The following is a 14,923-nucleotide window of genomic DNA, read 5'->3' as shown; positions in this document are numbered from 1 at the left end:
TGTTCAGCCACAGGGTGGTTGGGTTGGTTGGTGCGGATGTCCCAGAGGTGTTCTCTGAAACGTTCCGCAAGTAGGCGGCCTGTCTCCCCAATGTAGAGGAGGCCACATCGGGTGCAGTGGATGCAGTAAATGATGTGTGTGGAGGTGCAGGTGAATTTGTGGCGGATATGGAAGGATCCCTTGGGGCCTTGGAGGGAAGTGAGGGGGGAGATTTGGGCGCAAGTTTTGTATTTCTTGCAGTTGCAGGGGAAGTTGCAGGGAGTGGAGGTTGGGTTGGTGGACCTGACGAGGGAGTCGTGGAGGGATTGGTCTTTTCGGAACGCTGATAGGGGAGGGGAGGGAAATATATCCTTGGTGGTGGGGTCTGTTTTAAGGTGGCTGAAATGACGAAGGATGATACGATGTATCTGGAGGTTGGTGGGATGGTAGGTGAGGACCAGTGGGGTTCTTTCCTGGTGGTGATTGGAGGGGCGGGGCTCAAGTGGGGAAGAGCGGGAAGTGGAGGAGATGCGGTGGAGGGCATCGTCAACCACATCTGAGGGGAAATTGCGGTCTTTGAAGAAGGAGGCCATCTGGGTTGTTTGGTATTGGAATTCCACTTTACTAACACCTTCCACCCCGACCTCAAATTTACTTGGACAGTCTCAGACTCCTCCTTCCCCTTCCTAGACCTCTCCATTTCTATCTCGGGCGACCAACTCAACATGGACACCCGCTCGTCCTGGCACCTTCCCCTGCCACTGCAGGAATTGCAAAACCTGTGCCCACACCTCCTCCCTCACGTCCATCCAAGGCCCTAAAGGAGCCTTCCACATCCATCAAAGTTTTACCTGCACATCCACCAATATCATTCATTGTATCCATTGCTCCCGATGCGGTTGTCTCTACACTGGGGAGACTGGACGCCTCCTAGCAGAGCGCTTTAGGGAACATCTCTGGGACACCCGCACCAATCAACCACACCGCCCTGTGGCCCAACATTTCAACTTCCCCTCCAACTCTGCCAAGGACATGGAGGTCCTGGGCCTCCTTCATGCCACTCCCTCACCACCCGAAGCCTGGAGGAAGAATGCCTCAGCTTCCGCCTCAGAAAACTTCAACCCCAGTGCACAAATGTGGACTTCAACAGTTTCCTCATTTCCCCTTCCCCCACCTCACCCTGCGGGTGCGGGTATCCCCACCCCCACTCACCTATTGTACTATATGCTACTTTCTCCCCACCCCCACTCTCCTCTCACTTATCTCTCCACCTTTCAGGCACTCCGCCTGTATTCCTAATGAAGGGCTTTTGCCTGAAACATCGGTTTTACTGCGTCTCGGATGCTGCCTGGACTGCTGTGCTTTTCCAGCACCACTAATCCAGAATCTGGTTTCCAGCATCTGCAGTCATTGTTTTTACCTCAGCGCTCATAGTACCCAGGTGTGTAGGCTGTTCAATATATATTTTTATTTCACCGTGAAACTGTCACTTATTCCAAAATTCAAAACAATTCTGAAATCCGAAAACCAGCTGGCCCCAAGGGTTTTGGATAAAGGATGGTATACCTGCACTTAGATATCACAACTCAAAAAAGTGTGACTCAGCAGGTCAGGTTGCATCCAAGGAGCAGGAGAGTTGATGTTTCAGGCAGAAGCCCTTCATCAGGAATGCCTGAAACATCAACTCTCTTGCTCCTTGGATGCTGCCTGACCAGCTGTGCTTTTCCAATGCCACACTTTTTGACTCTGATCTCCAGCATCTGCAGCCCTCACTTTCATTCTGATGCTAAAACCTATTAAATTTAAATCTGATGGTTTTGGCAACATAGGACCAAACCTATTGTTATGAAGGTGTAAGAGTACTGTACCTTTAAGAGCGTTGAAAAGCTACCAAGGATTTAGAGAAGCATAGAGAGCCCAGAACAAGGAACCAATGTAACAGTTGGTTGAAACAGCTAAGAGCTGTGTTGCCAGGATACAAAACCAAATTTGAAATTTGGCCAATCAGTTTAAATTATGCCCCAAGTTACCAAAATCCAATCGAATTTGAAAAAAAAATATTTTGACAACACTAAACCAATGAAATGATCCAATGTTTTGGGGTATAAATATCAGACATTTTGAACAGTTACCCAAAGTGGAAAAGAGCAGCTAGCACCAACAACTAGAGAGACTGCTAACAGAAACATGTGCTCTCTTAAAGGTATCTTTAACTATCAATGACCTGTGAAGCAAAATCCTTAAGAAAAGAAGACAGGGGAAAATCTACAGAGGACACTCAGCAAAGCTGACTGGTTTTGAAACGATTTGTTTTTGTAAATCGTAACTGGGATTTTTATCAGATCAGTATTATAGAAGGGAAAGTAAAAGAAAGGTTTAGAGAAAGGAGCTATATATAGTTGTTAGTTAATTATTCTTTGTTAGACTTTTAAAAAATTATTAATATTTACTTTAAATGGTGACTTTTGGGAAAGTACTTTGCCTCTCAAATTTTAACAGATTACAGCACGGGGTGAATCTTTTCTGTGTTGCCGGTTTAAATTAGTAGAGGGGTTTACCGTATTGTAACACTATATAAGAAATATTGATATGTCATCATGGGTATAAAAGAAGGGGGTAGTTAGACAAAGATCCCAGAGACCACTAGAGCTAATGTCACCTAGCTGTCAAGAAAGAATTGTTGGCTCTCACAACCTCCAGTATGTCTTAGAGAAAACACCATCTAAATAACAACCATTCTCACAGCCAGTTTCTATTCTTGACATAAAATTGATTGTGAATGCACAAAAGGTTCCAGAAGACATGTAATCAGCTATAATTTTGAGAAATGGAATGCTATTTTCTGTTATATCAGTGAGACTTGTATTTATTGGCACAGCATACCAGAAGAACCTTGTTTTATATGGGACTAGTTAGTAGTTAGAAAGTATTTATTTGGCTTATTAATAGTTAAGTTAATTTGGTCACTGTTAGAGTAGTTACACAATTAAATTGTTACTTATTAATTGTGGAGTGAGTGTCAGGGGTTTAATTTATTTAATAATTAAAAGTTGCTGAAAGGCAGGTTACATCATTTTCTCCACTCCTTTTACAATTTTTAGGGCAAGGTGCTTCTCTTTGGATGTTTTAGTTTTAGTTCTTGGGGAGGGGGTCAACCTCTGCTGTATTACAATATCAATGACTTAGATGAAAATGTAGATGGTGGATTAGTACATTTGCAGGTGATACAAAGATCACTGGAGTTGTGGATAGGATAGAAGGTTGTCAAAGGATACAGTGGGATATAGATCAGTGGCAGATATGGGTGGAGAAATGGCAGGTGGTGTTTAATCTGTGCAAGTGTGAGGTGTTGCACTTTGGGAGGTCAAATGTTAAGGAAAAGTAGACAGTTAATAGCAAGACCTTGAAAAACAATTATGTAGAGAGAGACTCGAGGTCCAAGTTCACTGCTCCCTGAAAGTGGTTACGCAAGTAGATAGGGTTGTCAAGAAGGCTTAAGCATGCTTGCATTTATTGGCCAGGGAATTGAGTACAAGAGCACAGCAGGGCAGGCAGCATCAGATGAGCAGGAAAATTGATGCTTCCTGATGAAGGGCTTTTGCCCGAAACATTGATTTTCCTGCTCCTCGGATGCTGCCTGATCTGCTGGGCTTTTCCAGAACCACTTCAATCTTGACTCTAATCTGCAGTACCCACTTCTGCCTGATTGGTACGAGAGTAGGTTGTCACGTTGCAGCTTTATAAGACTTCGGTTAGGCCATATTAGAGTATTGCATTCACTCCTGATTGCCACATTACAGGAAGGATGTGGAGGCTTTGGTGAGGGTGCAGAAGAGGTTTACCAGGAGGCTGCCTGGATGAGAGGATATGAGCCAAAAGGAGAGGCTAGAAAAACTTGGGTTGTTTTCTCTGGAGCAGCAGAGGCCAAGGAGAGGTTTGATAGAAGTCCATTAGACAATGAGATGCATAGATATGATCGATGATCAGAATCCTTTTCCCAGAGTTGAAATGTCTAATACTATGGGGTATGCATTTAAGGTGAGAGAGGGGACGTTCACAGGAGACATGAGGGGCAGTCATTTCACACAGAGTGGGAGGAGTCTGGAACCCATTGCCAGGACTAGCGGTGGAGCCAGTTACAATCGGGGAATTTAAGGCACTTTTAAACAAGCTACATGAATATTCAAGGAATGGAGGGATATGGACCAAGGGCAGGCAGAAAGGATTAGTTTAATTTGGCATAATGTTCAGCACAACATCGTGGGCCAAAGGGCCCATTCATGTGCTGTACTGTTCCAGGTTCTACCACGGTCTGAGAGGATTAGAGTGCCCAGTACTCTCAGGGTCAGAGAGAATCAGAGTGCTCAGTAATCTCAGGGTCTGGGAGGGTCTGAGTGCCCAGTAATCTCAGTGTCTGGGAGGGTCTGAGTGTGCAGTAATCTCAGGCTCTGGGAGGGTTTGAGTGCCCAATAATCTCAGGGTCTGGGAACATATGGACATGAGGCAATTGTTGGTGAGGAAGCCTGAATCTGGGTGAATGTGAAGTTGAAGCCAAGATGAGTCTGTTCGAGTGAGCTGTTCTTGGCTGCTCCTTGCTGCAGAGTGAAAGGGTCCTGTTGAACTTCAGTTTCTGTCCCATTTTATAACTGCGTACTCTGAGCTCCTTTCAGCAGCTGTCACTGTCGGCTGGCTGCTTCCTTGTCGATGAAAGTGAACCTCAGCATAATGACATTCCCCTTCAGCTAGCTGGAATCAAACACAAACATCACTCAGTAATTTCCTCACAGGCACCGGGAGGTGCTCATTTGTACACAGCAAGATTCCAGCAGCAGCGCTGAGCAGATGGTCAGTTTTGGTGAATGTTGGGGAATGGACACATATTACCCAGGGAGTTCAGCAGAACCTCTCTGCTCTCTGCCAAAGTAATGCCCAGGGATGTTTTACATCCATCCGAGGCAGCAGAAAGGATGCAGTCTTAACTCTTCGCCCTAAAGAGGGGCAGCTTTTACAGAGCAGCACTCCCTCAGTACTGCCCTGGAGGGTCAGCCCAAAATCTGTGCTCAAATCTGTGACTGAGGCTTGAATCGATATCCATCTGAATGAGCAGCAAGAGTCCCCAATGAGCCCTGGCTGCTATCCAAGGATGTCTGGATCATGATCCAGGAGGGGAAAGCTGGAATTCTGGCTCTTCACCCCCTTCTTAATCTCGGGTGCTGAGGTCAATGGAGCCAAGCTCCTCTCTCCTCCAACTGCAGTCAGCTCAGTTGGAGCAGAGCAGGGATTGAATCTTCCTGACCCAGGGCTTGTTATGGGTTTCAGCTCCTCACAGACACCAGACAGCAATCGGTTGGATATTGAGGGAATGAAGAACATTGGGGATGGCGAAGGAAGATGGAATTGAGATTGAATTACAGCCACAAGGTACTGGCTCATTCCTCTTCTTAATCTCAGCCCTCAGACGGTCCCCTGCACCTGACCAATCCATTAGGAGGAACATAGACCCCAGGGCATTCTCTCTGTGATGGTAATCCCACAAAATGTGAGAGCATTTCCCAGGCACTCGAAAGTTGTGGACATTTCTGTTCATGCAACTTGTCCCAAGATTAAAAAGAAGGAAATGATTGATTGCTCTTTGATTATTTTCTGTCAAAGCCTGTTGTGGAACAGAAACTTTCTGTGTGCTATAAATTATGATTTGTAATCGTTCTGGTGATACTGATATTCCTCCTGGATATCAAAATGCAGCAAAAAACAACAATGGTGTCCCATTTCCTTACCACAACAGGAGGAACTGCTGCTTGCTCACTGCTCTGTGTTCGATCTGAAAGAAAACAGAATGAAACCTCTTCAGAATGGAGCCAAGTCTCAATCGAGCTCTTTCAACTGGGAAAGATGGTGAGGGGAATAACACTATCCACTTGGGTGGCAACTTTGAGGGATCTATGCACTTGAACACCAAGATCCCTCTGCTCCTTTATACTGCCAAGAATCCTATCTTTAATCTTATAGTCAGCATTCAGGTTCGACCTTCCAAAATGCATCACTTTGCATTTATCCAGGTTGAACCCCATCTGCCATTTCTCAGCCCAGCTCTGTATCCTGTCTATGTCATGCTGCAGCCTGCAGTAGCTCTCGATATTATCAATGGCACCTCCAAACTTTGTGTCATTAGCAAATTTACTAACCCACCCCTCAACCTCCTCATCCAATTCATTTATAAAAACGACAAAGAGCAGAGGCCAAGAACAGAGCCCTGCGGGACACCACTCACCACTGACCTCCAGGCAGAATACTTTCTAACTATAACCACTTCCTGCCTTCTGTCAGCCATCCGATTCTGAATCAGGTCAGCCAAATCTTGCTGTATCCAATACCTCCTGATTTTATGAATGAGCCTACTGGTGGAACCTTATCAAGTGCCTTGCTGAAGTCCATATACACGACAGCCACTGCTCGACCTTCGTCAATCTGTCTTGTCACCTCCTCAAAGAACTCAATAAGATTTGTGAGGCAAGACCTGCCCCTCACAAAGCCATGCTGACTGCCTTTAATCATGCTATACTTTTCCAAATAGTCATAAATAAAATCCCTCAGAATTATTTCCAAAATCTTGCTGACCACAGACGTAAGACTGACTGGTCTGTAATTGCCAAGGATTTCCCTACTCCCTTTCTTGAAAAGAGGAACAACATTTGCAACCTTCCAATCCTCTGGCATGAGTTCCGTGGAGAGTGAGGAAGAAAGATCTTCATCAGTGGCATGGCAACCTCCTTTCCTGCTTCCTGGAGCAACCTAGGATAATTCTGTTCTGGCTCTGGAAACTTACCAATCTTCATGTTTGCCAAAATTTCCAGCACATCAACTTCGTCAATCTTGATCTGTTCAAGTCTGTTTCCCAGCTCCTCAAATTTCTCATTCACAACAAGGTCCCTTCCCTCAGTGAAAACCGAAGCAAAAAATGCATTTATGGTTTCCCCTATCTGCTCAGATTCCATGCACAAGTTTCCTATGCTATCCCTGACTTGCCCTACCTTCTCCCTAATCATTCTGTTCTTCCTCACGAATGAGTAATATGACTTTGGGTTCTCCCTAATCCTTCGTGCGAAGCCTTTTTCGTGTACCCTCCTGGCTATCCTCAGTCCATGTCTGAGCTCCTTTCTTGCAAGCCTGTAATCCTCTAAAGCTGTGCTAGATCTACTGCTGATCTAAGCTGCCTTCTTCCTTTTGATGAGAAGCTCCTCTGTTCTCATCATCCAAGGCTCCTTAACCTTACCCCTTCTTCCTGTCTCAGAGGAACAAATTTGTGCATCTCTCGCAACAACTGCTCCTTGAACAGTCTCCATATGTCTGTTGTGCCCTTTCAGTGGAACAATTGCTCCCAATCTGTACTTCTCAACTCCTGTCTAATAGTGTCATAATTTCCTTTTCCCCAATTAAATATCTTCCCTTGATAACTGCTCCTTTCCCTCTCCAAGACTATGGCAAATGTAAGACAGTTGTGGTCACTGTCACCAAAGTGTTCACGCACCGCGAGATCTGACACCTGTTCTGGCTCATTGGCAGGCACTAAATCGCAAATGGCCTCTCCCCTCATTGGCCTGTCAAGATACTGAGTAACAAAAGCACCCTGAACACGCCTTATGAAAATGGATCCACCCAAACCATCTACACTAAGGAGGTTCCAGTCAATATTGGGAAAGTTGAAGTCACCCATAAAAACATTTGTATTTTTCCAAAATCTGTTAGCCGATGGGTTCTTCAATCTCTGTACGTCTATTAGGGGTCTGTAGAAAACCCCCAATGAGGTGGCTGCTCCTTTGCTGTTCCTAACTTCCACCCATACTGACTCAGTAGACAAACCTTCCTTGGCAACCTTCGTTTCTGTAGCTGTGGCGCACTCTCTGATTAGCAATGCTACACCCCCTCCTCTTTTTCCACCTGCCCAGCTCTTTTTAAATGTTCTAAACCCTGGAACATCTAGCAACCATTCCTGCCCCTGTGAAGCCCACGTCTCCGTTATGGCTACAACATCATAAACCCAAGTACTGATCCATGCTCTAAGTTCATCACTCTTATTTCTGACATTCGTTGCATTAAATCAGACACACTTTAACCAATCCCTTTGTTCCATCATATGAATAACCTTACTGATAGATTCACTATGTCCTGTCACTGCCCCATCTACAACTACCCTCCTCTCAGATAGGTAGTTCTGATTTCCACCCCCTTGCCAAACTAGTTTAAACCCTCCCAAACTGCACGAGCCAATCTCACACCCTGTACATTTGTACCACTCCAATTCAGGTGCAACCCGTCCTTCATGTACAGGTCCCACCTTCCCCAGAAGGCATCCCAATGGTCTTGGTGTCTGAAGCCCTCCCTCCTGCACCAGCCTCGCAGCCACATGTTAAGCTCCATTCACTGACTATTCCTCATCTCACTATCTCATGGCACCAGTAGCAAACCTGAGAACACTACTCTACTCATCCTTCTCTTAAGTTTCCAACCTAGCTCTCTGTAGGCACTTTTCAGACCCTCAATCCCTTTCCTGGCTATATCACTGGTGCCAACATGTACCATGATTTCTGGCTGCTCCCCGTCCCCCTTCAGAATCCTGTAAACCTGATTGGTTACATCCCGGATCCTGGCACCGACGAGGCAACATATTTTCCAAAGTCCCGTTCCTGACCACAAAATCTCCTGTTAATTCGTCTAACTATTGAGTCCTCTACCACTAGCACTTTTCTATTCTGCCCCTTCCCTTCTGAGCCTCAGTGCCAGAGACCTGACAACTATGGCTTTCCCCTGGTAGGCTGTCACTACCACCAGCATCCAAAACGGTACACTTATTGCTGAGGGAACGGCCACAAGGGATCCCTGCTCTATCCGTTAGTTCCCTTTTCTCCCCCTGACTGTAACCCAGCTGTCCTTATCCTGTGTCTGAGGAGTGACCACCTTCCTGTACATTCTCTCAATTTTTCCCTTAGCCTCCCGGATGATCTGCAGTTCATTCAGCTCAAGCTTCAGTTCCCTACCCCAGTTTTTGAGGAGCTAGTGTTGGGTCCACTTCCCACAGATGTGGCCGGCAGAGACATGTGTTGTGTCTCTCACCTGCCACATTCTGCAGGACAAACATGCAACTGCCCTATCAGCCATAACCTGCTAATCTAAAAGCCTGCACAAGAATAAACAAAGGAAGAGAAGAAAAGAAAAAGAAAGAGAAAACCTGAAAACTTACCGAGTTTACAGACTCTTGGTAAGGTTAGAGGAGGTGGGTGGGAGGGAGGCCCTACAGTGTAGGGTCTTGAGTTTAGATCTCATCCACTTAAAAACATCCCGGCAGCCCTCATTTCTCTTTGCCCTCTCTCCTCACTGCTCTGTTCAAAATGGAGGCCCGAACTCTCGGGCTAAGTCCCGTTTTAAGTGGGAAAAACTGTCTTAACCAGCAGCCCCTCATTTCTCTCAGCCCTCTCTCCTCACTGCTCTGTTCAAAATGGACATTCCTCGTCCTCAAATACCTGTTCAAATTCCTCATCAAATTCGTTATGGAATCAGCTTGAAATAAATTTTCAGGGAGTGTGTTTGAGATCCCAGCAACTCTCCAATGAAAACATCTCTCCTTATCTCCACTCTTTTGTGGTGATAAATAGTATGTAAAATATATCAATTTTGTAATTTGGAATGATTAAAAAAGAGTCACATATGAATATGGGTTTGCACTCTTGAGATTCTTTTACAAGGTCATAAAGGTTAGAAACAGGAAAGGCAAGGTCACCCTGTTGGAAGTTTTCTATAGGCCTCCGAATAGTTCCAGAGATGTCGAGGAAAGATAGCCCAGATAACTTTGGATCGGAGTGAGAGTAACAGCGTTGTTGTTATGGCGGCCTTTAACTTTCCAAATATTGACTGTAAATACTATAGTTCGAGTGTTTTAGATGGGTCAGTTTTGTCCAATGCGGGCACGAGGGTTTCTTGACCCAGTATGTAGACAGGCCAACAAGGGGTAAGGTCACATTGGATATGGTATTGGGTAATGAACCCAGCTATGTGTTAGATTTGGAGGTAGGTGCGCACTTTGTTGATACTGACCACAATTCGGTTATGCTTACTTTAGTGGTGGAAAGGGATATGTATATAACACAAGGCAAGAGTTATTGCAGGGGGAAAGGCAATTACGGTATGATTAGACAAGATTTAGAATGCAGAGATTGGGGACGGTAACTGCAGGGAGTGGGCACAATTGAAATCTGGAGCATATTCAAGGAACAGCTACTGTGTGCCCTTAGTAAGAATATACCTGTCAGGCAGGGAGGAAGTGGTCAAAAGAGGGAGCCATGGTTTACTAAAGATGTTGAAGCTGTTGTTAAGAGGACGAAGGAAGATTATGTCTGGATGATATGTGGAGGGTCAATTAGGTCACTTGAGAGTTACAAGTTAGCCAGGAAAGACAGAAAGAGAGAGCTAAGAAATGCCAGGAAGAGACATGAGAGGTCATTGGCAAGTAGGATCAAGCAAAACGCTAAAGCTTTCTGTAGATATATTAGGAACAAAAGTATGACAAGAGAAAGTTTAGGGCCAATCAAACACATTAGTGGAAAGTTGTGCATGGAGTCTGAGGGGATAGGGGAAGCACTAAATGAATATATTGTGTCAGTATTCACAGTGGAAAAAGACAATGTTGTTGAGGAGAATACTGAGAGTCAGGCTATTGGACAACATGGGATTGAAGTTCACAAGAAGGACATGTTAGAAATTCTGGAAAGTGTGAAAATAGGTAAGTCCCCTGGGCTGGATGGGATTTATCCTAAGATTCTCTAGGAAGCCAGGGAGGAGATTGCAGAGCCTTTGGCTTTGATCTTTATGTGGTCATTGTCTATAGGAATAGTGCCAGAAGCCTGGAGGATAGCAAATGCTGTCCCCTTGTTCAAGAAGGGGAGTAAAGACAACCCTGGTAATTACAGACCAGTGAGCTTTATTTCGGTTGTAGGTCAAGTGTTGGAAAAGGTTATAAGAGATAGGATTTATAATCGCCTGGAGAGGAATAAGTTGATTGAGGATAGTCCACATGGTTTTGTGAAGGGTAGGTTGTGCCTCACAAACCTTATTGAGTACTTTAAGAAGGTAACCAAACAGGTAGATGAGGGTAAAGTGGTTGATGTGCTGTATATGGATTTCAGTAAGGTGTTTGATAAGGTTCTCCATGGTAGTCTATGGCAGAAAATATGGAGGCATAAGATTGAGTGTGATTTAATGGTTTGGATCAGAAATTGGCTAGCTGAAAGAAGACAGAGGGTGGTGGTTGATGGGAAATGTTCATCCTGGAGATCAGTTAATAGTGGTACACGGCAAGGTTCTGTTTTGGGGTCACTGCTATTTGTCATTTTTATAAATGCCCTAGATGACTGTGTAGAAGGATGGGTTAGTAAATTTGTAGATGACACAAAGGTTGGTAGCATTGTGGGTTGTGCTGAAGGATGTTGAAGGTTACAGAGGGACATAGATAAGCTGCAGAGCTGGACTGAGAGGTGGCAAATGGACTCTAATGCAAAATACTGTGAGGCGATTCACTGTGGAAGGAACAACAGTAATAAATAGTACTGGGCTAATGGTAAGATTCTTCTTGTGTAAATGAGCAGAGAGATATTGGTGTCCAGGTACACAGATCCCTGAAAGTTGCCACCCAGGTTGATAGAGTTGTTAAGAAGGCATGCAATTTGTTAGCTTTTATTGATAGAGGGATTAAGTTTCAGAGTCACGAGGTCATGCTGCAGCGGTACAAAATTCTAGTGTGGCCACACTTGGAGTATTGCACACAGTTCTGGTCATGGCATTATAAGAAGGAGGTACAAGCTTTGGAAAGGGTTCAGAGGAGATTTATTGAATGTTGCCTGGTATGGAGTGAAAGATTTATGAGGAACAGCTGGAGTGTTTTCATTAGAAATAAGGTCAAGAGGTGACTTAATTGAGAAGTATCAGATAATCAGGAGGTTAGATAGGGTAGACAGTGAGATCCTTTTTCCTTGGATAGTGATGGCTAACATGAGGGAACATATCTTTAAATTGAGGTGTGATAGATATAGGACAGATATCAGGGTAATTTCTTTATTCAGAAGGTAGTCGGGCATGCAACAGTAGTAGACTCACCAATTTTGAGGCATTTAAATGGTCATTGGATAAACATATAGATGAAAATGGAATAGTGTAGGGTTGAAGGACATCAGATTGGTTCCACAGGTCAGTGCAACATCAAGGGCTTGTACGGCGCTGTAATGTTCTATGTTCTAAAGTCATTCTGGAACAGTAATTCAATGCAGCCATTCGAAGAAGACACATGAATGCCATCCGGGAGTTGGGAAAGCCTCTGGAATGTTAAATAAATAATAGCTATACTTCTGGGTTTATGACAGACAGTGTAAATGTTTTGTTTTGAGTTCAGTTTGATAAACACAAAGTTTAAGTTGAAAACGACTAAGAGTTGAATTCAGGATGAAGTTTGAGTTTCTCTCCTAGCTCGAGTTTTCAATGGAGAAGAAACCAGTCACCACAGCAGCAATGTTTTTCCCATTTGTGAACTTCTCCAAACAGGGAGAATTTGGGACAGAAACCTTCAGCTTGTTCAAATTGAAAATGTTGAGACATTAGAACATCGATTGATTCATGCATTTGGATTCAGAGAAAAAACATGGAATTGTTATGGAGTTCAAGACAGAGAAATGGACAGGAATCAGGACATTGGGAAAATACAGAGTTGAGATTGAAGTATACTTTCTCCAGACTTGTGCCTCTGTAATGGATAGTGATGGGAATGTGGGTGAGCATTGTTTAATGAGTGTGTCAAGGTTCTTCTCACTGTAATAAATATATGCACACAACGTGGTGTGTCTTTTTTTCTCTCTTTTGTGTAATAAGAGTAATTTTGATTGTGAAAGAACATCTGCAGCCTCATGTGAATATGTCCCAGTGAGTGACCATGATGGTAAGTTTTGTCAATCCGACAAATGAGCTGCTTCATCCATGACCTTATCAATGACATCAGGAATCTAACTGTGTTAAATAGAGATTTGGAACAGAGTAATTCCTGCCCAATGTTGCAATAATGATGGAATTAGTTTGCTTACCATTGACTGTTGTATGCACAATGTTCTGGTCTTCAACAGGGCTCCTAAATAAATACAACACATTCGATTTATTGCGCATTTACTACAGAACAACACATTCGATTTATTGCACATTTACTACAGAACAACACTGTCATCTTCACAATCTCGGGGATGATGGATTTTACACTTTTCACCATGGACTTTCGAGACCAGTTTAAAGATGAAAAGGATAATCTAGAAGCTTGGATCTTTTTCTAAAAAGAGCAGAATTTATGTGAACAACAAAGGAGAGAATTTGACCAAAACAGAGGGCATGCTGGGAAACTTGGCCAAGTTGTTGTTGTTTTCGAATGTGGAAGGGAGAGATTTCTTCAAGAAATGTGCTGCACTAATGTTCAAATGGAGCTGGAGCAAGCCATCAGCGGATTTGTGACTTTGCTCTGGCTTGTGATGTGATCAGAAGGTTTCTGGTTTGAGTCCAGCTTTGATTGTTAAGGGGTCTCTCTCTCTTAAGGGGCAGTATCTTTCTCTCTGAGACAGTCATTTGGGTTCAAGTCCCAACTGCCCAAGAGAGGAATCAGAACAGATTGAAAAATAACAATGAACCCAATCATTTACCAGCGACTTCTCTACAATGGAAGAAGAACCAGCTAAAAATTGAGAGTGAGGAAGGATTAACCCTCAGGCTTTCAGAAAAATAGCGGACGTTAGTTTCTGGTTTACATAAGTTTCAACTCTATTCATGTGTAAGCTGTTTGTGTTTTAACATCAATAAACCAATCATTTAGAAAAATGTTTAGAGATGGAATTGACTTTTACCTCTCTTATCCCAGAGGTTCAGAAAGAATATTCCAGCAGGGAGGAATGGACAAAAGAGGCTTGGACTGGGGACAAGGTGAAATCACGAGTCTCTGGCTCCCAATCAAGACCCCGTCCTGCAGCTCATGTTAGGAGCTGATGATCGGAGACTTGAATCTTTCAGTTGGAACACAACAAATATAGCGTGTGCACTGGACTGCAGCGGTTCAAGAAGGCAGCTCACTACCACCTTCTCCAGGGGAATAAACGCTGGGGCCAGCCACTGATGCCTAATTTCCACGGGTGAATATGAAAATAACTGCCATATTTGGAGACAGAGCAGATACTGATATGGATGCCACATTTTAATTCAGTTTGGGTGTCTTTTCTCAGTAAGAGGACTCTGTAGCCTGTGCTGGAGGATTATGGATAAACAGCAGCTAGACTCAACTGGATACAGTGTTACACTGGGCTCTGTATAGATGGATAATACTCTAAATTCCCATTGGATTTACACTCATTGCTAGATTCAAACAATTTTCACAAAGTCAGCGTTTATAATTTCAACATCAAGTGAATATTCTTTATCTTTTGAATGTTAGTTAAGATCCTCTGGGTATATGTATCCTTTACTCAAAGTGAACATTCCATCAGCCTCCAGACACTGACAGAGCTCTCCTCTTTAAGGTTATGAAGCTGTGAAGACTGAGATAGTGACCTCCATATCTGAAGTACAGTCAACAGGATTGCCATTTTTAATAAAAGATATTATTTAATAAAGGCAATTCAGAAAAGGTTGATAAGGATGATCCCTGGTGTGAAGGGATTGTCTTATGAGCAAAGGCTGAACTAGTTGGGACTCTACTCACTGGGGACGAGAGGAATGAGAGGTGATTGCATTTTAAAGATTCTTAAGGGGCTTGACAGAGTTAATGCTGAGAGAATGTTTTCCCTTATGGGAGAGTCTAGGACCAGAGGACATAGTCTCAGAATAATGGGACAGCAATTAAAGACTGAGATGAGGAGGAATTTCTTCTCTCAGAGTA

At 43.8% G+C, this 14,923-nt stretch overlaps 2 protein-coding genes across 2 annotated transcripts in view; one reads left to right on the top strand and one right to left on the bottom strand.

Moving 5' to 3' along the window:
* Window positions 1-14,923, top strand: part of LOC122552552 (immunoglobulin superfamily member 2-like) — a 1,022,215-nt gene that overhangs the window by 60,290 nt on the left and 947,002 nt on the right. The gene's annotated exons all lie outside the window — the stretch shown is intronic.
* Window positions 3,832-14,923, bottom strand: part of LOC122552557 — a 47,090-nt gene continuing 35,998 nt past the window's right edge. The window contains exons 4-6 of the mRNA XM_043695261.1: window positions 13,098-13,141; window positions 5,757-5,800; window positions 3,832-4,725 (exon numbers count right to left, since the gene is read on the bottom strand). Coding sequence (XP_043551196.1) covers window positions 4,603-4,725; window positions 5,757-5,800; window positions 13,098-13,141 — 211 coding nt within the window. The 3' untranslated portion in view covers window positions 3,832-4,602. The remainder of the gene's footprint in view (window positions 4,726-5,756; window positions 5,801-13,097; window positions 13,142-14,923) is intronic.

This window comes from Chiloscyllium plagiosum, chromosome 9, assembly GCF_004010195.1.
Source record: "Chiloscyllium plagiosum isolate BGI_BamShark_2017 chromosome 9, ASM401019v2, whole genome shotgun sequence".
Lineage (NCBI taxonomy): Eukaryota > Metazoa > Chordata > Chondrichthyes > Orectolobiformes > Hemiscylliidae > Chiloscyllium > Chiloscyllium plagiosum.
The sequence above is the reverse complement of the archived record's forward strand: the minus strand, read 5'-3'. Positions and strand labels throughout refer to the sequence as shown.